The sequence below is a fragment of the Pongo abelii genome, chromosome 1, assembly GCF_028885655.2.
Source record: "Pongo abelii isolate AG06213 chromosome 1, NHGRI_mPonAbe1-v2.0_pri, whole genome shotgun sequence".
NCBI classification, from domain to species: Eukaryota; Metazoa; Chordata; class Mammalia; order Primates; family Hominidae; genus Pongo; species Pongo abelii.
Window position 1 is genome coordinate 221091109 of NC_071985.2, and position 22345 is coordinate 221113453.

The window sequence follows — 22345 nt, forward strand, 5'->3', positions numbered from 1 at the left end:
CCAAAACAACAAGGTACAGTTATCAAAACAGATATGTAGACCAATGGAACAGAACAGAGGCCTCAGAAATAATGCCACACATCTACAACCTGTTTTGACAAACCTGACAAAAACAACCAATGGGGAAGGATTCCCTATTTAATAAATGGTGTTGGGAAAACTGGATAGCCATATGCAGGAAACTGAAACTGAACCCCTTCCTTTCGCCTTCTACAAAAATTAACTCAAGATGGATTAAAGACTTAAATGTAAGATCTAAAGCCATAAAAACCCTAGAAGCAAATGTAGGCAATACCATTCAGGACATAGGCATGGGCAAATACTTCATGGTTGAAACACCAAAACCAATGGCAACAAAAGCCAAAATTGACAAATGGGACCTAACTAAAATAAAGAGCTTTTGCACAGCAAAAGAAACTATCATCAGAGTCAACAGGCAACCTATAGAATGGGAAAAAATTTTTGCAATCTATCCATCAGACAAATGGCTAATATCCAGAATCTACAAGAAACTTAAACAAATTTACAAGGAAAAAACAAACAACCCCGTCAAAAAGTGGGTGATGGATACTAACAGACAATTCTCAAAAAAAAAAAAAAAAAAAAAACATTTATCCGGCCAACAAACATGAAAAAATGCTCATCATCACTGGTCATTTGATTTGCATTTCTCTAATGCAAATCAAAACCACAGTGAGATACCATCTCATGCCAGTTAGAATGGTGATCATTAAAAAGTCAGGAAACAACATATGCTGGAAAGGATGTGGAGAAATAGGAACGCTTTGACACTGTTGATGGGGGTGTAAATTAGTTCAACCATTGTGGAAGACAGTGTGGCAATTCCTCAAGGATCTAGAACCAGAAATACCATTTGATCCAGCAATCCCATTACTGGGTATATATCCAAAGGATTAGAAATCATTCTAATATAAAGACATATGCACACGTATGTTTATTGCAGCACTATTCACAACAGCAAAGACTTGGAACCAACCCAAATGCCCATCAATGATAGACTGGATAAAGAAAATGTGGCACATATACATCATGGAATACTATGCAGCCATAAGAAAAGAAGTTCATTTCCTTTGCAGGGACATGGATGAAGCTAGAAACCATCATTCTCAGCAAACTAACACAGGAACAGTAAACCAAAACACCTCATGTTCTCACTCATAAGTGGGAGTTGAACAATGAGAACTCATGGACACAGGTAGGGGAACATTACACATCAGGACCTCTCAGGGTGTGGAGCGCTAGGAGAGGGGTAGCATTAGGAGAAATACCTAATGTAGATGATGGGTTGATGGGTGCAGCAAACCACCATGGCATGTGTATACGTATGTAACAAAACTGCACATTCTGCACGTGTATCCCAGAACTTAAAGTGGAAAGAAAGAAAGAAACAAAGAAAGAAAAAGAAAGAAAGAGAAAGAAAGAGAAAGAAAGAAAGAAAGAAAGAAAGAAAGAAAGAAAGAAAGAAAGAAAGAAAGAAAGAAAGAAAGAAAGAAAGAAAGAGAAAGAAAGAAAGAAAGAAAAGAAAGAAAGAAAGAAGAAAAGAAAATACAAGACAGGGGAGAGGAGGGGAGGGGAAGCGAAGGGAAGAGAAGGGAAGGGAAAGGAAGGGAAGGGAAGGGAAGGGAAGGGAAGGGAAGGGAAGGGAAGAGAAGGGAAGGGAAGGGAAGGGAAGGGAAGGGAAGGGAAGGGAAGGGAAGGGAAGGGAAGGGAAGGGAAGGGAAGGGAAGGGAAAGGAAAGGAAGGGAAGGGAAGGGAAAAGAAAAGAAATACCCATAAAGTAGGAAAGCCGGCTGGTCACAGGAGAAGCATGAAAATATCAAGCAGTGATTTCATACAGCAGCAAGAAAAGAGCTTGTAAAATTAGCTACAAGAATAAGGATAAGCCTTGAACAATAAGACCCAAACAAGCAGGACGGGGCTAAGCTGGCTGACACTGAAGTGGTCACACATGACACTGGGTTTGACCCTTGCCCTACCCCAGGCCTAATTATACACCCATTATGACAGTAAATCACACACCAGCACGAGGACAGTTCTGAGTATGCCCATATTTAGTATAAAAATAGGTGACACCTAGCCAGGCCCAGTGGCTCATGCTTGTAATCCCAACACTTTGGGAGCCCAAGGCAGGTGGATCACCTGAGGTCGGGAGTTTGAGACCATCCTGACCAACATGGAGAAATCTCATCTCTACTAAAAATACAAAATTAGCCGAGTGTGGTGGCACATGTCTGTAATCCCAGCTACTCCAGAGGCTAAAGCAGGAGAATTGGTTGAACCCAGGATGCAGAGGTTGCAGTAAGCCAAGATCATTGCTCTCTGGCCTGGGCAACAAGAGCGAAACTCCATCTCAAAACATAAATAAATAAATAAATAATAGGTGACACCTCAGTTCTGAGAAAACTTCACCATTTTTTCTTAAAATCCTAATGATTATTTCAACCTCTCCTTAGAGATCCTATAAAATTAGAAACCCAAACTCCCTTGTACACAACTCACTCTTCTGAATAAGCCCTCTCTTGAGTATCTACCTTTGCTTTGCAATAGACACTTCTTACCTTTTGCTTCATTCTGCCTACTTCCTAAACTCTCTCTTGCACCGATGACAAGAATGTGGACACTGGTTGGTGACTGAGTCTCTGGGTACCTGGAGATGACCTAATCACTATGGCAATAGTCAGAGTCTAAAAATCACACAGGATATCACAATTCACTCTGGTTTTTCTTGGGGGGAAAATCCAGTAACTTTGGCCCCATATCCCCAAAGGGCATCACTCAGCACAAACTGAGAAGCAGCAGTCCTACCGCTGCGTTGTAAGCATGTGGCTTTATTTCTGGGTTCTCTATTCTGTTCCATTGGTCTATGTCTTGACCTTCATACTGGCACCATGCAGTCTTGCTTACTATTGCCTTACTGTATAAATTGAAGTCAGGTAATGTGATGCCTCCATATTTGTTCATTTTGCTTAGGATTGCTTTGGCTCTTCAGCGTCTTTTTTGGCTCCATATGAATTTTAGGATTCTTTTAGTAATCCTGTGGAAATGATGTTTGTATTTTGGTGTATGCAATTTTTAGATTGATGTCTTTAGATTGATGTTTCATGTTTGCAATTTTTAGATTGCTTTGGGCAGTGTGGTCATTTTCACGATATTGTGTCTGTCAATCCATCAGCATGGGATGTTTTTCTTCTATTTTGTCATGTATGATTTTTTTCAGCAGTGTCTTGTAGTTCTCCTTGTAGAGATCCTGTACCTAATGGTTAAGTGTATTCCTAGGTTGTTTTTGTTATTGTCAGTTTTTGTTGGTGTTTTGCAACTATTTTAAAGGGATGGAGTTCTTGATTTGATTCTCGGCTTGCTTGTTGTTGGTATAAAAGAGTGTTACTGATTTGTACATACAGATTTTGTACCTGAGACTTAAGTGAATTCATTTATCTCATCTATGAGTCTTTTGGTGGAATCTTTCAGGTTTTCTAAGAACATATGATCATATCATTGGCAAACACAGGTAGTTTCACTTCCTTCTTTCCAATTTAAATGTCCTTTCTTTCTTTTGCTTACCAGATTGCTCTGACAAAAACTTTCAGTCCTATGTTGATTACAAGTAGATAAAGTGAGCAATTTTGTCTTCTTGTAGTTCTTAGTGGGAATACTTTCAACATTTCTTCATTCAATATGATGTTGCATGTGGATCTGTCATTTTTGGCTTCTATTATTTTGATGTATGTTCTTTCTAGGCATAGTTTGTGTAAGTGTAGTCTATTATTTTACAAGCTTAGATTTGTATTCTGTTTTACCTGAGTGCATTCTGAGATTTGACATCTATTTTACCTGATATAAGTACAGATGCTCGTGCTGTTTTTTGGTTTCCAGTTGCATGGAATTTCTTATTCTACTGCTTCATTTTCCATCTACATGTATGCTTATAGGTGAATTGAGTTTCTGGAAAACAGCATATAGTAGGGTCTTATTTTTTTACTCATTCAAAGACCCTATGCCTTTCACTTGCAGAATTGAGATAAATTATATTCATTGTTTTTATTGATAAAGGCTTAGTACTCCCATTTCATTTCTTGTTTTTTGGTTGTTTAGAAACCTCTCTTCCATCCTTTTCTTATTGTCTTTCTTTGTGTTTAAGTAATTTCCTCTTCTGGAATCCTTGGAATGTGACTTTTCTGGCCAGAAACCTCTGTGTGTGGGGGCACCTTTGCCAGAGTTTTGATGGGGTTCACTGGGTTCATTCTGCCCATGCAGCCTGGTAGACTACGCTTGGCTTATGTTTCAGGCCTGGAGCACATGCCTATTAAGGGTGGGTCAGGGCTGGAGTGGTGAGGGGTGTGTGAGTGAGCAGGGGGTCAGGCCATTTCGGACAGTCACTAGCTGCTGCTGCTGCAGCAGTGGGGCGGACAGCTCCAGGTGCCAGCATGGGTGCCAGATTTCTGCAAGGCTGCAAGTGAACCAGGCACAGCACAAGCATCTTCCATGGTTGTCACTGGAATACACAGTGACACCAACACTGAAAGCTTGGAAATGCCGGGAACTGCAGAATCCCCAAAAGGGAGTCACAGCCCTGGCTCAGGAAGCGCCCACATCTGGGCTCCTGGAAGAGTAGTAGCTCTTCTGTTTTTCTCTTCACCTACAACTTGGTGAGCAAGGGCCGTGTTTCAGCTTTGTTTGTGTTATTGCTCTTTTAGCCCCACCATTAGGCGGGTCCCAAGTTCTTGTCCTACGACCAGGAAGAATGAAATATGCAGACAAGTGGAGGGTGAGTGAGATAAAGAGGAGCTTTATTGAGCAATAGAACAGCTCAGAGACCCACAGTGGGTAGCTTCTTTCTGCAGCCAGGGTGTCCTGATGAGTGTTCAGCTCTGAGCAGACAGGAGGCCCTGGGGTGGGTGACCCCTCCCTCCTGGCAGGTTATTCCATCATCGCCACAGATCTCAGTAGAGAGGAGGCCCTGGAGTGGGTTGCTGCTCTCTGCAGGAAAGTCATCTCATCATCTCTACAGCTCTCAGCAGAGAAAAGGACCCAGAGTGGGTTGCTTGTCTCTGCAGGAAAATCATCCCAATAGTGGGTAGTTCCTCTCTGCCACTGGTCTTCCTAATGTTCTCCCTGAGTCAGGGGTTTTTTTGGCATCAGACAGGAGAAAGTCTGTGCTGATTGGGTCATAGGTGGCCATGAGCAGGCACAGAAAAGGCAACACATGTTCCCACTCTGGTCCCTAGGACTGGTGGCGCAGCCCATGGGCTTCAGGCCCTCCTTGGTCAGAAGGTGGAGCCTCACCAGTGATCCTCACCTTCCTGTCCAGGATTCTGTCTGCCTCCCACCACCAACCATGTTGCCCAGGTCACTCGTACCAAGGAGCTTCCAAAGATGAGTGCTGATTTGTCCGCAACCCCCCTCAGCCTCCCTTCTACACTCATCAAGGCCCAAAGTCCAGAGGGTTCAAGACAGCAGTGGGACGGTGTATCAGCACTGACCCAAGTGTGCACAGGCCCACCTGGGCTGCGACAGCATCCGGGCTTGACCACAACCACACTCCAAAATTAGAGCAGGTGCCATGAGAGATGAGGCAGTGAGAGCAGACACCCCCAAGCTGCAGGAGAAGGGGGTTCTCCTGGACCCTCGAGAGCACTGGGGGACCTCAGTTGGTAACTGTGACCTGGACAGCTTCAGTTATGCCTTTGGAGCGACTGCCCTGCCAACTCGGGAGGACCAGGACTCCCTCTTCTCCCAGGCTCCCATCAGCTCCAAAGTGTACGCAGCCTCGGCTGTGCCCTCTCTGTGTGTTTCCCTGCAGAGGTGACAGGTGAGATGCAGGTTCACAGCAGCTCTGGCCAACCCCACACAAACAAACCCAATGCTCCTGGGTGTGGTTTAACAAGCCCCAACTGCACTCTCATCCATGAGCTTGCAGGCTAACAGCAGGCAGTGGGCAGTGAGGTAGAGGCTGTGGTGGAGACTCCAGACCTGGGACCAGGTTCCATTTTGCCATGAGAGGGTGTGGGTGGCACAGTTGGCTGCCTCAGGGACACGGAGCACAGGCCTGGCTCATGACCCTGCCAAGGAGGGTGCCTCTAGGAGTGGTTCATGTTTCCCAGGCCCAGCAATCAGGCTGGTCACCCCTATGGCAGCTGGATCTTGGAAACACAGCCTGGGGTGGATCCGCATAGAACCTCCCTTCAAGACCCGGGAGCTTGACACTGTTAGCAGGATGGGCACAGTGGCCAGATAGCTGGACAGGTCCTTGAAGCAGGTGCCATTTCTGCTTCTCACCCTGGCCCCCTGATGGATGGCCCCAGCTCTGCCTTCTGGGCCTGGCATCCACACATCTTGTGCGAGCGGGACACCACCCCATTCCTATCTTCTCCTTGGGGCCCCTCTCTGCCCGTCCCTTTGTGCCTGACCGAGCTGCTCCCCGTGGGCAAAAAAGTGAGAAAAAGAACTGATGACTGAGGAGAAGTAAAGAATGGGTGGAGATCATCTGTATGCCTGTTTTCCCAGTGCTTTGGGAGGCTAAGGTCGGTGGATCACTCGAAGCCAGGATATTGAGACCAGGCTGATCAACCTGGAAAAACCCCATCTCTATTAAAAATACAAGAGTCAGCCACGCTTGGTGGAACGTGCCTGCAGTCCCAGCTATTTGAGTGGTTGAGGTGCAAGAATCACTTGAGCCCTGAAGGAAAGGATTGTGGTGAGCCCAGATTGCACCACTGCACTCCAGCCTAAATGACAAAGTGAGATTTTTGTCTCCAAAACAAAACAAAGAACAAGAATGGGCGGGAAATACTCAAAATGATCAAATTTTATTTGGTTGCTTTGATGTTCTACAGCTGAAACTCAATCACAGACAAATTAGTATTTCATTATTTTTCCATCAGTAACTCAATCACTAGAGATTTCTGATGGATAAATTGCTACAACAGGTTAAAAGTTTTCGTTCAGGCACTCTTTGTTTCTGATATTCCTCTGTAACCGTCCTTGCAGGGATAACATTCTCATCAATGCAGAACTTTAGCTTCTCTTTCTGACTCTGTAGGACACGGGTCCCTGAAGTTCTCATTGACGTCACCTCAACATTTCCCTCCAGCCTTGCCCCTTGCTGTTATCTTTTTTTTCCCTCACACTGAGCACTTGCCTGTGCTTCCTTTAAGTTGCATGTGGCCTGGGCACAGTCACTCATGCCAGTAATCCCAGCACTTTAGGAAGCTGATGCAGGAGGATCCCATAAGCCCAGCTGGAGCAACATAGAGAAACACTGTCTCAAATTGTCTTTAATAAAAATTTTGGAATTATTAAAAATGGAAATAAGAAAATAGAAAAATAGCTTGCACCTACAGAGTAGATTTTAGTGTCCAAGTGCCTGGAAGAGAACTTTGGATTTCTCTACCCCGCTAGGCACGCCTTCCCTAGCAGCAAAGATGGAGCTCCAGTTCCTCAGAGGGTGATGAGCCACAGGAAGGGCAGGGGGTGGGACCAATGAAGATCCTCTTGGGCTGCCTGACTTCCCTCAGTGTGCAAATCAGCTCAGCCCGAAGTGGGGTGAAGATCTCCCAATTGACACGAACCAAGGAATTCAAACTCTCCTCAGGGGCAGGATACGTCTCCAGGCTTAACTTGCTCAGCCCACTGGTGTGGCGCAGCAGGTCCTTCAGGGCGTCCATAGACATGCAATTTCTGCCAAAGTAGAAGGTGGTGAGCTGGGAGCAGCGGCTCAGGCCAGGCAGGATGGCACTGAGTTGGGAGTAGTGGATCTGACAGCCCTCCAAGATGAGGGTCTCGAGAGAGGCAGCAATTTTCTCTAGCAGAGCTCCGAGGGGTTCAAGACTGATGCGGAACAGCAGCACGTAGCTGAGATTCAGATGCTTTAGGTAACTGAGGCTTGGGTACTGGGAGAGACACTTCACATCCTCTTCCAATAGGTAGCCACAAGTTAATTCCAAGTTCTCCAAGGGGTTCTGGAGGCACCTGTGGAGATCAAGAAGTTAGTTCTGAGCAATGGTACCAGTTAGATGAAGGTAGTGGGGAATAACCTCAAGGAAAATGCCTGCTTCAAACAAACACGTTTGTTCCCACCATCTGATGATGGTCGGCATGCAGGTTGCTGCATGATGAGGACCCTGATCATTCAGGGGCAGTCCCATGTTAGCCTCAGCCCTTTCACCATTGCTTGTGTGATTGGTTCAAGGCCACAACATCTCTAAAGCCTTTTTTTTTTTTTTTATCTTTTAGCAGAAAACTTCATCTCTGGGCCACAGGTACCCAGTGGGAGATGTGCACAAAGAACTCAACTCAGCAAGGTGTGGGGACATCAGCTAGGGCTACCTGTCGGCAGGAGCTCCCTGACATGCCTGCATCTGCAAACCAACTATCACTTTTTACCACTGTCATGCCTACTCCCTCACCTCCATCCCAGAAGCACGCATTTCCCATGTCAATTGACTTTCCTGGAGTTCAGAACAACCTTTTACAGACAGGGAATCAGAGACAGGATCATTCGTGATCACTAAGCTGGTGAGGACAGACCTATTGTGAAATGCAGAGGTTTGATGCCCTTTCCCTCCTTTCATACCCTCGTCTATTGTCTCTTTGACATCATATCAACTTGAAACACACTTTGTAAAAGGAAATTCACACGTGCACCCCCAATAGAGCTGAAACCCCCACTAACTAGCTTGTACATGGTGTCCCTCTCTAGCTTCTACCCCAGGTGACCCCTCTGCTCTTATTGGAGCGATCCTGTGATAGCCACCCCAGGACATGGAACACTGAATGGGACAATGTGTTGACCTTCTGGTGGCCCCTTCACTGCAACGTTGCCACTGGCTGGCACACAGTACATGCCTTCTAGTGTTTGCTGTAGCAAAACAAGGCTATGCTGTGGTCTGCATACAAAGTGCACGATCCTTTCTCACCTGATCAGCTGTTCCAGGTGTCCACTGAAGAAGGTGATCACTTTTATTTTAAGCAACTGGAGGTGTTCCAGCCTGAGGAACACAGAGCTGAATTTGGCAACTAACCGTCCCTCGAGTTCATTGTCTGACGTGTAATGATGGCACCTGGAGAAAACGAGTTTGCGAAGATTCTTCATCTCCTTCAGGAAACAACGAAGCTTTCTTATCAGTTGTGGCCAGGACATGTTGCGAATTTCCAGCTCCTGAATACTATTCAGGTGGATTATTTTCAATGACTTTTTGAGATATTTAATCGGCGTTAGATAATTGACCAGCTTACTACAGCACAGGTGTACTAAACCTCTCCTTTGGTAAACCCACTGAAAGAGGTATCTCAGGCATTCATCCTGGGGTATTTCCTTGAGGCAGACGTCTATGAACACCTTTAAGGGCTGGTGCTCTTCCATCCTTGGACAGTCCTCTGCTGTCTCCTTCTTACTCATGGCCTCTGGGAAGCAGGACAGGGCCCAGGCTCCAGGCCATATGGCCCAGAAATTCTCATCAACATCCCGCAAATCCAGCACTTGAAGTTTCCACCTCCTGTGGGTAAAGTAAGGGAGAGGCTCAGAATTTAGAAGGACCCATCCCTGACCTTTGCTTTCATTCTCATCCCATAAGTCAGCTACTCCTGTCCTCAGTGCTCCCTGTTCTCTTTGTCTTTTCTCAATCCCTTTTCCTTTTTGATTCTGACTGGTCCCCACTTCTATTCCCTTTACCTTCCACTGAGTAAAGGCAGGTTTCTGTTCCCACGGTGGACCCTGTATGGTGAGCAGTCCTTTCTCTGAGGATCTGGACAATGGCCAAAGCCTCCCTGAGCTTCCTTGCCAACACCATCAGAAGACTCTGGGCCACCCTTGGGCTACTTCTCTGCCTGACCCTGCTGTTCTTTCCCTGGACACTTGAGTCCTGTCTACCAGCCCTCCTGGGTCACCTCACCTGGGACGAACCTTCTGTGTAAGCAGCATATGAAGTCCTTCCAGCAATGCTTTTAAGGTCTCCAGATGAAGCATCTTCATCAGCGATCCCAGAGGGAGGCAGGTGAAGGGCCAGGCCTGCACCATCACCGTCAGAGTCTGGAAGTGTCTCCTGCTGAAGGCCTCCATGAAGAGTGGGAGATAGAGCACCCTGGGCAGCTCCTCCAAGGCAGAGATGGCCAAGGCCTGGTCTCTCAGCAAGCTCTGCCCCGCCAGCTCCAGGAGTCTGGGTGGGACCTGGATGCTCATCCTGATGGATCTGCAAGGAAAATTTCTAGAAGACAAATCCAGGGAAAACGTATCACTCTCAGGGCAAACACAATCACCTCATCTTCTCCTAGGACCAATATCATTGCTCTGGTAGAGGTAGAAAAATTACCACTTTACCCCAATTCCACTCTGCACTTGGTGACTTCAAATCTATACTTCTGCTTCTACTGGTACCAGGAAGAATGTCTTCCAAACACCAAGGAGGGAGGGGTCAAAGAGACCACTGGCTTATTAACTTTCATCCATTGCTCCACTGAATCCCAGAACCACCGGACAGTGCCACTGAGGATCCTGAAAGCCAAGCTCTACCTCTTTGAGGAAAAATTCCTTGTCACTTACCACCTTAAAGCAATGAGAATGAGAGTTTCCTGTGGCCCCAGACAGCCTACATGCTCAGTTCACACCATGAACATGCTGGGGGAACACTAAAGGGACTCCCTAAAATCGATGCCATTATTTTTTATTTTGAAAATTTTCTACCAGAAATGGACCCGGTGCTGTGGCTCATGTCTGTAATCCCAACACTGCTGGACGCCAAGGCAGGCAGATCACTTGAGGTCAGGAGCTCGAGAAGAGCCTAGCCTACATAATGAAACCATGTCTCTACTAAATATAAAAAAAAATTAAGAATCATTTGACTCCAGAAGGCAGAGGTTGCAGTGAGCCGAGATCGCACCACTGCTCTCCAGCCTGGCTGACAGACTTAGACTCTGACTCAAAAATAAGCAAATTGACAAATTAATTAATTTAAATATTGGCCAAGCATGGTCATGCATGACTGTCGTCCTAGCTACTGTGGAGGCAGAGGAAGGAGAATCACTTGAACCCCAGAGGCAGAGTTTTCAGGGAGCCCAGCTCAGTGCCCTGCACTCCAGTCTGGGTGACAGAGTCAGAATACATCCCAGAAAAACACAAAATAATTCACTGGAACTGTAAAAGTGGTGTGATGGTACTCCACAGCATTTGGAAGGTATGTAGAGACATGCTAACTGTAGCCGGGCACAGTGGCTTACTCCTGTAATCCCAGCACTTTGGGAGCCCGAGGTGGGCAGATCACCTGTGGTCAGGAGTTTGAGGCCAGCATGGCCAACATGCGAAACCCCGTGTCTACTAAAAATGCAAAAATTAGCTGGGCATGGTGGTGAGTGCCTGTAATCCAAGCTACTCAGGAGGCTGAAGCAGGAGAATCACATGTAACCGGGAGGCAGAAGTTTCGGTGAGCCAAATCACACCATGGCACTCCAGCCTGGGCAACAATAGGGAAACTCCATCTCAAAAAATAAAAAATAAATAATAATTAACCAGAAACTGTAAAAGTGCTATGATGCTATTCTAGAGCACTGTAACTCCAAGATGAAGGTTCCAATACACATCACTTCCACATACTCACAATTACCCACTTTTGGACGGATCCTAGGGGCAAAAATAAATCCCATGATCTGAGCAAAACTGCACTCTTGAGATTGGTATGTGGGATACCTTTAAGGATTTCATGAAAATGAAAGCACACTTGGAGAAGCACAATAACACCAAGTCTATGAACTGTAATTGAAGGGCACAAAAACAAATATCTTCAAATGTCAAGAAATAAAAATTCATCTAACTGTAAATTTTTAATATATTTTTTAAAAACTGCTTCGATAAGAATTTTAAAAGGACAGAAACCAAGCACAAATCACAATTTGATGGATGAAGACAAAACTACATTTAGAGGAAAAATGAAAGCCTAAATCTGTTCATCCCACAAAACAGACAGAAAAATATTCTGTGCCACTTTGGGATGTGTGTCACCATCCCTGACTGGCTGGCTGCAGATCAAATGGGCATGACCCTAAGAAGGTGGTGACTTACCAGCGCTGGACTCACTTTGCAGAGTTCTGGGACCTCTCAGAGAACCAAGCAGTAGCTCCAGGTACGAGTGCTGTGGGGCTCTTCGGTGTACCCTCAGGAGCTTTTATACCCCTTTCTAACCCCACCCTTCCCTTCTCAATCACCAGCTTCCAATCAGAAAGTGATACCTGATTAGATCTTGTAGTCACACCCAGTCAATCCTGATTGAGTTTTCAGCTTTCTTCTGACTAACTGATTGAATTAGATACACATTTATGGAAGTAAAAGAAGAAATAATAGGGTAAAAGTCCAAAACTCATTCGTTCATTTATTCCCCAAATACTGATGAAGTTTGGCTAATACATGACTTTCACAGTGATACAGGGAAGGGATTAATCTGTTCCTGATATTAGACAAAAAAAAAAAAAACTTAAGGCTTCCTTATTGGAGGACATTTGGCCCATCAAAATTGTCAAAATGTTTCAGAGCTGCAACAGCCTGAAGAAGATAGTGATGTCATTCCCAAGAAAACAGAATAAAAAGCTGTGTATATCAAATGGTCGCCTGGGTTTTATGCTATCTAACATAGCAGATCATGTGCACATTCAGGTAGAAGAAAGGAACCACTGAGGGTGTGATCTATCTCAAGACTAAGTGAAGGCTTCACTGAAGGAAATCAGGACCAAGTGACCCAGTGAGGTGGGGACTGACAGAATGAGACTAGGTGTTCTAATGGGAACCTGGAAAGCCTAACTCAGAATGGGCCTGTGTGGGTTCTGCAATCTTTTCCTACACAGGGTTACCTACAGGTGTTATAGCTGCATCTCCCCTAGAAGAGCCAATGGGGATGGGTGAGGAATCTGAAATCACTCGCGCACCCCACATACAAATGACAGCGAGGGTCCCTGCAAGCCCAGGCCCCGGGGTAGGTCCTGGCCCTTGTTGTTGCCTGCTGATCCCAGAGGCCTTGGGTTTGTGGTCACAGGAGCCCTACCTACTTCCCATGCACCCCCAGCCCAAGATAAACAAAATCCTCCAGACTCCCTGGTCCATGTACTTAAGATCTCCAGATCGTGCCACTTCACTCCAACCTGGGCGACAGGGTGAGACTCGGGGCCAGAAAGAGCTGAGGTCCAGTATGATCGGTACCAGCCGTCTGTTGTGCCTCGTGGATGCTCAGTGAACACAGATTCTCACAGCCATTATTGGTTCTGAGCTCACCCTCAGCCTCAGGTTTACAAAGTGGGGCATGGGAAGTAGAAGCCTCACTGGGCTCAGGTGATCCTCCCACCTGATGGGCTCCTCTCAGAAAAGCAGCTTGCAAAGATGGAATCTGAGAATGTGAGCTGGAGCAGAGGCCAGAGAGAAGATTGGGGCCAGACTTGGGAAGGGAGACTTTCCCAAGCTGGAAGTTACCCAGGTAGAAACTCTGGGCTCTACAGGATGTGAGAGAGAAATGAATGAGGGTCCATATGTGCCTGTCATTGTGCTATCATCTGGAAACCTTTCCTTTAGATTCTGGAATCTTCCCACAGTGGAACGTTTCACAGCAACCATTGGCCCCCGTTATTTTCCAGGACCCTTCATCCAAATCTTAATCTCACCCACTCCTTTCCTACTCTAAACTGATAATTCATGTTTCCTCCTTCTTAGAGTCCTCTCCTGTTGCTAATATTGAACATAGAGATTCTTATCAGAGCATCACCATTAGGCCTACAAAGTAAGCTCAGACCCAGGCACAGTGGCTCATGCCTGTAATGTCAGCACTTTGGGAGGCCAAGGTGGGCTGATCACGAGGATAGGAGATCGAGACCATTGTGGCTAATACGGTGAAACTCCATCTCTACTTAAAATACAAAAAATTAGCCGAGCATAGTGGCAGATGCCTGCACTCCCAGCTACTCAGAAGGCTGAGGCAGGAGAATTGCTTCAACCTGGGATGTGAATGTTGCAGTGAGCTGAGATGGCACTTCTGCCCTCCATCGTGTGTGACCGCATGACACTGTCTGAAAAAAGAACAAAAGGAAAAGCAAGCAAGCACGCAATACAGAAAGGAAGAAAGAAAGAAGGAAGGAAGGAAGGAAGGAAGGAGAAAGAAAGAAAGAAAAAGCAAGAAAGAAAGAAAGAAAGAAAGGAAAGAAAGAAAGAAAGAAAAGAAAGAAAGAAAGAAAGAAAAAGAAAGAAAGAAAGAAAGAAAGAAAGAAAGAAAGAAAGAAAGAAAGAAAGAAAGAAAGAAAGAAAGAGAAAGAAAGAAAGAAAGAAAGAAAGCTCAGGCCTCCAATCCCAGCCCTTTGGGAAGCCAAGAAAGGCAGAGTGCTAGAGCTCAGGAGTTTGTGAGGAATATGGGCAATGTGATGAAACCCTGTCTCTAATGAAAATACAAGATATTAGCTGGGGGGAGGCAGTGTGCACCTGTAGGCCAAGCTGCCCGGGAAGTTGAGATGGGAGGATCACCTGAGCCCAGTGAGGCTTCTACTTCCCATGCCCCACTTTGTAAACCTGAGGCTGAGGGTGAGCTCAGAACCAATAATGGCTGTGAGAATCTGTGTTCACTGAGCATCCACAAGGCACAACAGACGGCTGGTACCGATCATACTGGACCTCAGCTCTTTCTGGCCCCGAGTCTCACCCTGTCGCCCAGGTTGGAGTGAAGTGGCACGATCTGGAGATCTTAAGTACATGGACCAGGGAGTCTGGAGGATTTTGTTTATCTTGGGCTGGGGGTGCATGGGAAGTAGGTAGGGCTCCTGTGACCACAAACCCAAGGCCTCTGGGATCAGCAGGCAACAACAAGGGCCAGGACCTACCCCGGGGCCTGGGCTTGCAGGGACCCTCGCTGTCATTTGTATGTGGGGTGCGCGAGTGATTTCAGATTCCTCACCCATCCCCATTGGCTCTTCTAGGGGAGATGCAGCTATAACACCTGTAGGTAACCCTGTGTAGGAAAAGATTGCAGAACCCACACAGGCCCATTCTGAGTTAGGCTTTCCAGGTTCCCATTAGAACACCTAGTCTCATTCTGTCAGTCCCCACCTCACTGGGTCACTTGGTCCTGATTTCCTTCAGTGAAGCCTTCACTTAGTCTTGAGATAGATCACACCCTCAGTGGTTCCTTTCTTCTACCTGAATGTGCACATGATCTGCTATGTTAGATAGCATAAAACCCAGGCGACCATTTGATATACACAGCTTTTTATTCTGTTTTCTTGGGAATGACATCACTATCTTCTTCAGGCTGTTGCAGCTCTGAAACATTTTGACAATTTTGATGGGCCAAATGTCCTCCAATAAGGAAGCCTTAAGTTTTTTTTTTTTTTGTCTAATATCAGGAACAGATTAATCCCTTCCCTGTATCACTGTGAAAGTCATGTATTAGCCAAACTTCATCAGTATTTGGGGAATAAATGAACGAATGAGTTTTGGACTTTTACCCTATTATTTCTTCTTTTACTTCCATAAATGTGTATCTAATTCAATCAGTTAGTCAGAAGAAAGCTGAAAACTCAATCAGGATTGACTGGGTGTGACTACAAGATCTAATCAGGTATCACTTTCTGATTGGAAGCTGGTGATTGAGAAGGGAAGGGTGGGGTTAGAAAGGGGTATAAAAGCTCCTGAGGGTACACCGAAGAGCCCCACAGCACTCGTACCTGGAGCTACTGCTTGGTTCTCTGAGAGGTCCCAGAACTCTGCAAAGTGAGTCCAGCGCTGGTAAGTCACCACTTTCTTAGGGTCATGCCCATTTGATCTGCAGCCAGCCAGTCAGGGATGGTGACACACATCCCAAAGTGGCACAGAATATTTTTCTGTCTGTTTTGTGGGATGAACAGATTTAGGCTTTCATTTTTCCTCTAAATGTAGTTTTGTCTTCATCCATCAAATTGTGATTTGTGCTTGGTTTCTGTCCTTTTAAAATTCTTATCGAAGCAGTTTTTAAAAAATATATTAAAAATTTACAGTTAGATGAATTTTTATTTCTTGACATTTGAAGATATTTGTTTTTGTGCCCTTCAATTACAGTTCATAGACTTGGTGTTATTGTGCTTCTCCAAGTGTGCTTTCATTTTCATGAAATCCTTAAAGGTATCCCACATACCAATCTCAAGAGTGCAGTTTTGCTCAGATCATGGGATTTATTTTTGCCCCTAGGATCCGTCCAAAAGTGGGTAATTGTGAGTATGTGGAAGTGATGTGTATTGGAACCTTCATCTTGGAGTTACAGTGCTCTAGAATAGCATCATAGCACTTTTACAGTTTCTGGTTAATTATTATTTATTTTTTATTTTTTGAGATGGAGTTTCCCTATTGTTGCCCAGGCTGGAGTGCCATGGTGTGATTTGGCTCACCGAAACTTCTGCCTCCCGGTTACATGTGATTCTCCTGCTTCAGCCTCCTGAGTAGCTTGGATTACAGGCACTCACCACCATGCCCAGCTAATTTTTGCATTTTTAGTAGACACGGGGTTTCGCATGTTGGCCATGCTGGCCTCAAACTCCTGACCACAGGTGATCTGCCCACCTCGGGCTCCCAAAGTGCTGGGATTACAGGAGTAAGCCACTGTGCCCGGCTACAGTTAGCATGTCTCTACATACCTTCCAAATGCTGTGGAGTACCATCACACCACTTTTACAGTTCCAGTGAATTATTTTATGTTTTTCTGGGATGTATTCTGACTCTGTCACCCAGACTGGAGTGCAGGGCACTGAGCTGGGCTCCCTGAAAACTCTGCCTCTGGGGTTCAAGTGATTCTCCTTCCTCTGCCTCCACAGTAGCTAGGATGACAGTCATGCATGACCATGCTTGGCCAATATTTAAATTAATTAATTTGTCAATTTGCTTATTTTTGAGTCAGAGTCTAAGTCTGTCAGCCAGGCTGGAGAGCAGTGGTGCGATCTCGGCTCACTGCAACCTCTGCCTTCTGGAGTCAAATGATTCTTAATTTTTTTATATTTAGTAGAGACATGGTTTCATTATGTAGGCTAGGCTCTTCTCGACCTCCTGACCTCAAGTGATCTGCCTGCTTTGGCGTCCAGCAGTGTTGGGATTACAGACATGAGCCACAGCACCGGGTCCATTTCTGGTAGAAAATTTTCAAAATAAAAAATAATGGCATCGATTTTAGGGAGTCCCTTTAGTGTTCCCCCAGCATGTTCATGGTGTGAACTGAGCATGTAGGCTGTCTGGGGCCACAGGAAACTCTCATTCTCATTGCTTTAAGGTGGTAAGTGACAAGGAATTTTTCCTCAAAGAGGTAGAGCTTGGCTTTCAGGATCCTCAGTGGCACTGTCCGGTGGTTCTGGGATTCAGTGGAGCAATGGATGAAAGTTAATAAGCCAGTGGTCCCTTTGACCCCTCCCTCCTTGGTGTTTGGAAGACATTCTTCCTGGTACCAGTAGAAGCAGAAGTATAGATTTGAAGTCACCAAGTGCAGAGTGGAATTGGGGTAAAGTGGTAATTTTTCTACCTCTACCAGAGCAATGATATTGGTCCTAGGAGAAGATGAGGTGATTGTGTTTGCCCTGAGAGTGATACGTTTTCCCTGGATTTGTCTTCTAGAAATTTTCCTTGCAGATCCATCAGGATGAGCATCCAGGTCCCACCCAGACTCCTGGAGCTGGCGGGGCAGAGCTTGCTGAGAGACCAGGCCTTGGCCATCTCTGCCGTGGAGGAGCTGCCCAGGGTGCTCTATCTCCCACTCTTCATGGAGGCCTTCAGCAGGAGACACTTCCAGACTCTGACGGTGATGGTGCAGGCCTGGCCCTTCACCTGCCTCCCTCTGGGATCGCTGATGAAGACGCTTCATCTGGAGACCTTAAAAGCATTGCTGGAAGGACTTCATATGCTGCTTACACAGAAGGTTCGTCCCAGGTGAGGTGACCCAGGAGGGCTGGTAGATAGGACTCAAGTGTCCAGGGAAAGAACAGCAGGGTCAGGCAGAGAAGTAGCCCAAGGGTGGCCCAGAGTCTTCTGATGGTGTTGGCAAGGAAGCTCAGGGAGGCTTTGGCCATTGTCCAGATCCTCAGAGAAAGGACTGCTCACCATACAGGGTCCACCGTGGGAACAGAAACCTGCCTTTACTCAGTGGAAGGTAAAGGGAATAGAAGTGGGGACCAGTCAGAATCAAAAAGGAAAAGGGATTGAGAAAAGACAAAGAGAACAGGGAGCACTGAGGACAGGAGTAGCTGACTTATGGGATGAGAATGAAAGCAAAGGTCAGGGATGGGTCCTTCTAAATTCTGAGCCTCTCCCTTACTTTACCCACAGGAGGTGGAAACTTCAAGTGCTGGATTTGCGGGATGTTGATGAGAATTTCTGGGCCATATGGCCTGGAGCCTGGGCCCTGTCCTGCTTCCCAGAGGCCATGAGTAAGAAGGAGACAGCAGAGGACTGTCCAAGGATGGAAGAGCACCAGCCCTTAAAGGTGTTCATAGACGTCTGCCTCAAGGAAATACCCCAGGATGAATGCCTGAGATACCTCTTTCAGTGGGTTTACCAAAGGAGAGGTTTAGTACACCTGTGCTGTAGTAAGCTGGTCAATTATCTAACGCCGATTAAATATCTCAGAAAGTCATTGAAAATAATCCACCTGAATAGTATTCAGGAGCTGGAAATTCACAACATGTCCTGGCCACAACTGATAAGAAAGCTTCGTTGTCACCTGAAGGAGATGAAGAATCTTCGCAAACTCGTTTTCTCCAGGTGCCATCATTACACGTCAGACAATGAACTCGAGGGTCGGTTAGTTGCCAAATTCAGCTCTGTGTTCCTCAGGCTGGAACACCTCCAGTTGCTTAAAATAAAAGTGATCACCTTCTTCAGTGGACACCTGGAACAGCTGATCAGGTGAGAAAGGATCGTGCACTTTGTATGCAAACCACAGCACAGCCTTGTTTTGCTACAGCAAACACTAGAAGGCATGTACTGTGTGACAGCCAGTGGCAACATTGCAGCGAAGGGGCCACCAGAAGGTCAACACATTGTCCCATTCAGTTTTCCATGTCCTGGGGTGGCTATCACAGGATCGCTCCAATAAGAGCAGAGGGGTCACCTGGGGTAGAAGCTAGAGAGGGACACCATGTACAAGCTAGTTAGTGGGGGTTTCAGCTCTATTGGGGGTGCACGTGTGAATTTCCTTTTACAAAGTGTGTTTCAAGTTGATATGATGTCAAAGAGACAATAGACGAGGGTATGAAAGGAGGGAAAGGGCATCAAACCTGTGCATTTCACAATAGGTCTGTCCTCACCAGCTTAGTGATCACGAATGATCCTGTCTCTGATTCCCTGTCTGTAAAAGGTTGTTCTGAACTCCAGGAAAGTCAGTTGACATGGGAAATGCGTGCTTCCGGGATGGAGGTGAGGAAGTAGGCATGACAGTGGTAAAAAGTGATAGTTGGTTTGCAGATGCAGGCATGTCAGGGAGCTCCTGCCGACAGGTAGCCCTAGCGGATGTCCCCACACCTTGCTGAGTTGAGTTCTTTGTGCACATCTCCCACTGGGTACCTGTGGCCCAGAGATGAAGTTTTCTGCTAAAAGATGAAAAAAAAAAAAGGCTTTAGAGATGTTGTGGCCTTGAACCAATCACACAAGCAATGGTGAAAGGGCTGAGGCTAACATGGGACTGCCTCTGAATGATCAGGGTCCTCAACATGCAGCAGCTTGCATGCCGACCATCCTCAGATGGTGGGAGCAAACGTGTTTGTTTGAAGCAGGCATTTTCCTTGAGGTTATTCCCCACTACCTTCATCTAACTGGTACCATTGCTCAGAACTAACTTCTTGATCTCCACAGGTGCCTCCAGAACCCCTTGGAGAACTTGGAATTAACTTGTGGCTACCTATTGGAAGAGGATGTGAAGTGTCTCTCCCAGTACCCAAGCCTCGGTTACCTAAAGCATCTGAATCTCAGCTACGTGCTGCTGTTCCGCATCAGTCTTGAACCCCTCGGAGCTCTGCTAGAGAAAATTGCTGCCTCTCTCGAGACCCTCATCTTGGAGGGCTGTCAAATCCACTACTCCCAACTCAGTGCCATCCTGCCTGGCCTGAGCCGCTGCTCCCAGCTCACCACCTTCTACTTTGGCAGAAATTGCATGTCTATGGACGCCCTGAAGGACCTGCTGCGCCACACCAGTGGGCTGAGCAAGTTAAGCCTGGAGACGTATCCTGCCCCTGAGGAGAGTTTGAATTCCTTGGTTCATGTCTATTGGGAGATCTTCACCCCACTTCGGGCTGAGCTGATGTGTACACTGAGGGAAGTCAGGCAGCCCAAGAGGATCTTCATTGGTCCCACCCCCTGCCCTTCCTGTGGCTCATCACCATCTGAGGAACTGGAGCTCCATCTTTGCTGCTAGGGAAGGCGTGCCTAGCGGGGTAGAGAAATCCAAAGTTCTCTTCCAGGCACTTGGACACTAAAATCTACTCTGTAGGTGCAAGCTATTTTTCTATTTTCTTATTTCCATTTTTAATAATTCCAAAATTTTTATTAAAGACAATTTGAGACAGTGTTTCTCTATGTTGCTCCAGCTGGGCTTATGGGATCCTCCTGCATCAGCTTCCTAAAGTGCTGGGATTACTGGCATGACTGACTGTGCCCAGGCCACATGCAACTTAAAGGAAGCACAGGCAAGTGCTCAGTGTGAGGGAAAAAAAAAGATAACAGCAAGGGGCAAGGCTGGAGGGAAATGTTGAGGTGACGTCAATGAGAACTTCAGGGACCCGTGTCCTACAGAGTCAGAAAGAGAAGCTAAAGTTCTGCATTGATGATAATGTTATCCCTGCAAGGACGGTTACAGAGGAATATCAGAAACAAAGAGTGCCTGAATGAAAACTTTTAACCTGTTGTAGCAATTTTTCCATCAGAAATCTCTAGTGATTGAGTTACTGATGGAAAAATAATGAAATACTAATTTGTCTGTGATTGAGTTTCAGCTGTAGAACATCAAAGCAACCAAATAAAATTTGATCATTTTGAGTATTTCCCGCCCATTCTTGTTCTTTGTTTTCTTTTGGAGACAAAAATCTCACTTTGTCATTTAGGCTGGAGTGCGGTGGTGCAATCTGGGCTCACCACAATCCTTTCCTTCAGGGCTCAAGTGATTCTTGCACCTCAACCACTCAAATAGCTGGGACTGCAGGCACGTTCCACCAAGCGTGGCTGATTCTTGTATTTTTAATAGAGACGGGGTTTTTCCAGGTTGATCAGCCTGGTCTCAATATCCTGGCTTCGAGTGATCCACCGACCTTGGCCTCCCAAAGTGCTGGGAAAACAGGCATACAGATGATCTCCACCCATTCTTTACTTCTCCTCAGTCATCAGTTCTTTTTCTCACTTTTTTGCCCACGGGGAGCAGCTCGGTCAGGCACAAAGGGACGGGCAGAGAGGGGCCCCAAGGAGAAGATAGGAATGGGGTGGTGTCCCGCTCGCACAAGATGTGTGGATGCCAGGCCCAGAAGGCAGAGCTGGGGCCATCCATCAGGGGGCCAGGGTGAGAAGCAGAAATGGCACCTGCTTCAAGGACCTGGCCAGCTATCTGGCCACTGTGCCCATCCTGCTAACAGTGTCAAGCTCCCGGGTCTTGAAGGGAGGTTCTATGCAGATCCACCCCAGGCTGTGTTTCCAAGATCCACCCGCCCTAGGGGTGACCAGCCTGATTGCTGGGCCTGGGAAACATGAACCACTCCTGGAGGCACCCCCCTTGGCAGGGTCATGAGCCAGGCCTGTGCTCCGTGTCCCTGAGGCAGCCAACTGTGCCACGCACACCCTCTCATGGCAAAATGGAACCTGGTCCCAGGTCTGGAGTCTCCACCACAGCCTCTACCTCACTGCCCACTGCCTGCTGTTAGCCTGCAAGCTCCTGGATGAGAGTGCAGTTGGGGCTTGTTAAACCACACCCAGGAGCATTGGGTTTGTTTGTGCGGGGTTGGCCAGAGCTGCTGTGAGCCTGCATCTCACCTGTCACCTCTGCAGGGAAACACACAGAGAGGGCACAGCCGAGGCTGCGTACACTTTGGAGCTGATGGGAGCCTGGGAGAAGAGGGAGTCCTGGTCCTCCCGAGTTGGCAGGGCAGTCGCTCCAAAGGCATAACTGAAGCTGTCCAGGTCACAGTTACCAACTGAGGTCCCCCAGTGCTCTCGAGGGTCCAGGAGATCCCCCCTTCTCCTGCAGCTTGGGGGTGTCTGCTCTCACTGCCTCATCTCTCATGGCACCTGCTCTAATTTTGGAGTGTGGTTGTGGTCAAGCCCGGATGCTGTCACAGCCCAGGTGGGCCTGTGCACACTTGGGTCAGTGCTGATACACCG

General features: G+C 46.7%; 2 protein-coding genes across 3 annotated transcripts; one reads left to right on the forward strand and one right to left on the reverse strand.

Moving 5' to 3' along the window:
- Window positions 1-6866: 6866 nt before the first annotated feature.
- LOC100453568 (PRAME family member 1) lies at window positions 6867-10198 on the reverse strand. The gene is made up of 3 exons (XM_002832506.3): window positions 9912-10198; window positions 8937-9515; window positions 6867-7989 (listed from the first exon to the last, which is right to left on the reverse strand). Exons 1-3 carry the CDS (start codon window positions 10196-10198, stop codon window positions 7431-7433), a joined length of 1425 nt encoding a protein of 474 aa, XP_002832552.1. The 3' UTR covers window positions 6867-7430.
- Window positions 10199-15683: 5485 nt separating this feature from the next.
- LOC100461741 (PRAME family member 1) lies at window positions 15684-21014 on the forward strand. 2 transcript variants are annotated; one of them, XM_024232692.2, is made up of 4 exons: window positions 15684-15760; window positions 17606-17917; window positions 18314-18892; window positions 19838-21014. In XM_024232692.2, the coding sequence occupies exons 2-4, from the start codon at window positions 17631-17633 to the stop codon at window positions 20394-20396; spliced, it is 1425 nt and encodes a 474-aa protein (XP_024088460.2). In that variant the 5' UTR covers window positions 15684-15760; window positions 17606-17630; the 3' UTR covers window positions 20397-21014. The 2 variants fall into 2 exon arrangements, with proteins under 2 accessions (XP_024088460.2, XP_024088462.1); XM_024232694.2 differs by lacking the exons at window positions 15684-15760; window positions 17606-17917; window positions 18314-18892 and adding an exon at window positions 19238-19368 and having other exon boundaries at window positions 19838-20396.
- The last annotated feature ends 1331 nt before the right edge of the window (window positions 21015-22345 follow it).

Bases quoted from the DNA above. Each gene is read 5' to 3' on its own strand.
- LOC100453568 (XM_002832506.3), bottom strand. From the start codon at position 10,198: ATGAGCATCCAGGTCCCACCCAGACTCCTGGAGCTGGCGGGGCAGAGC. The intron at 9,516-9,911 runs GTGAGGTGACCC...CTTTACCCACAG, and splicing joins ACACAGAAGGTTCGTCCCAG to GAGGTGGAAACTTCAAGTGC. The intron at 7,990-8,936 runs GTGAGAAAGGAT...TGATCTCCACAG, and splicing joins CACCTGGAACAGCTGATCAG to GTGCCTCCAGAACCCCTTGG.
- LOC100461741 (XM_024232692.2), top strand. From the start codon at position 17,631: ATGAGCATCCAGGTCCCACCCAGACTCCTGGAGCTGGCGGGGCAGAGC. The intron at 17,918-18,313 runs GTGAGGTGACCC...CTTTACCCACAG, and splicing joins ACACAGAAGGTTCGTCCCAG to GAGGTGGAAACTTCAAGTGC. The intron at 18,893-19,837 runs GTGAGAAAGGAT...TGATCTCCACAG, and splicing joins CACCTGGAACAGCTGATCAG to GTGCCTCCAGAACCCCTTGG.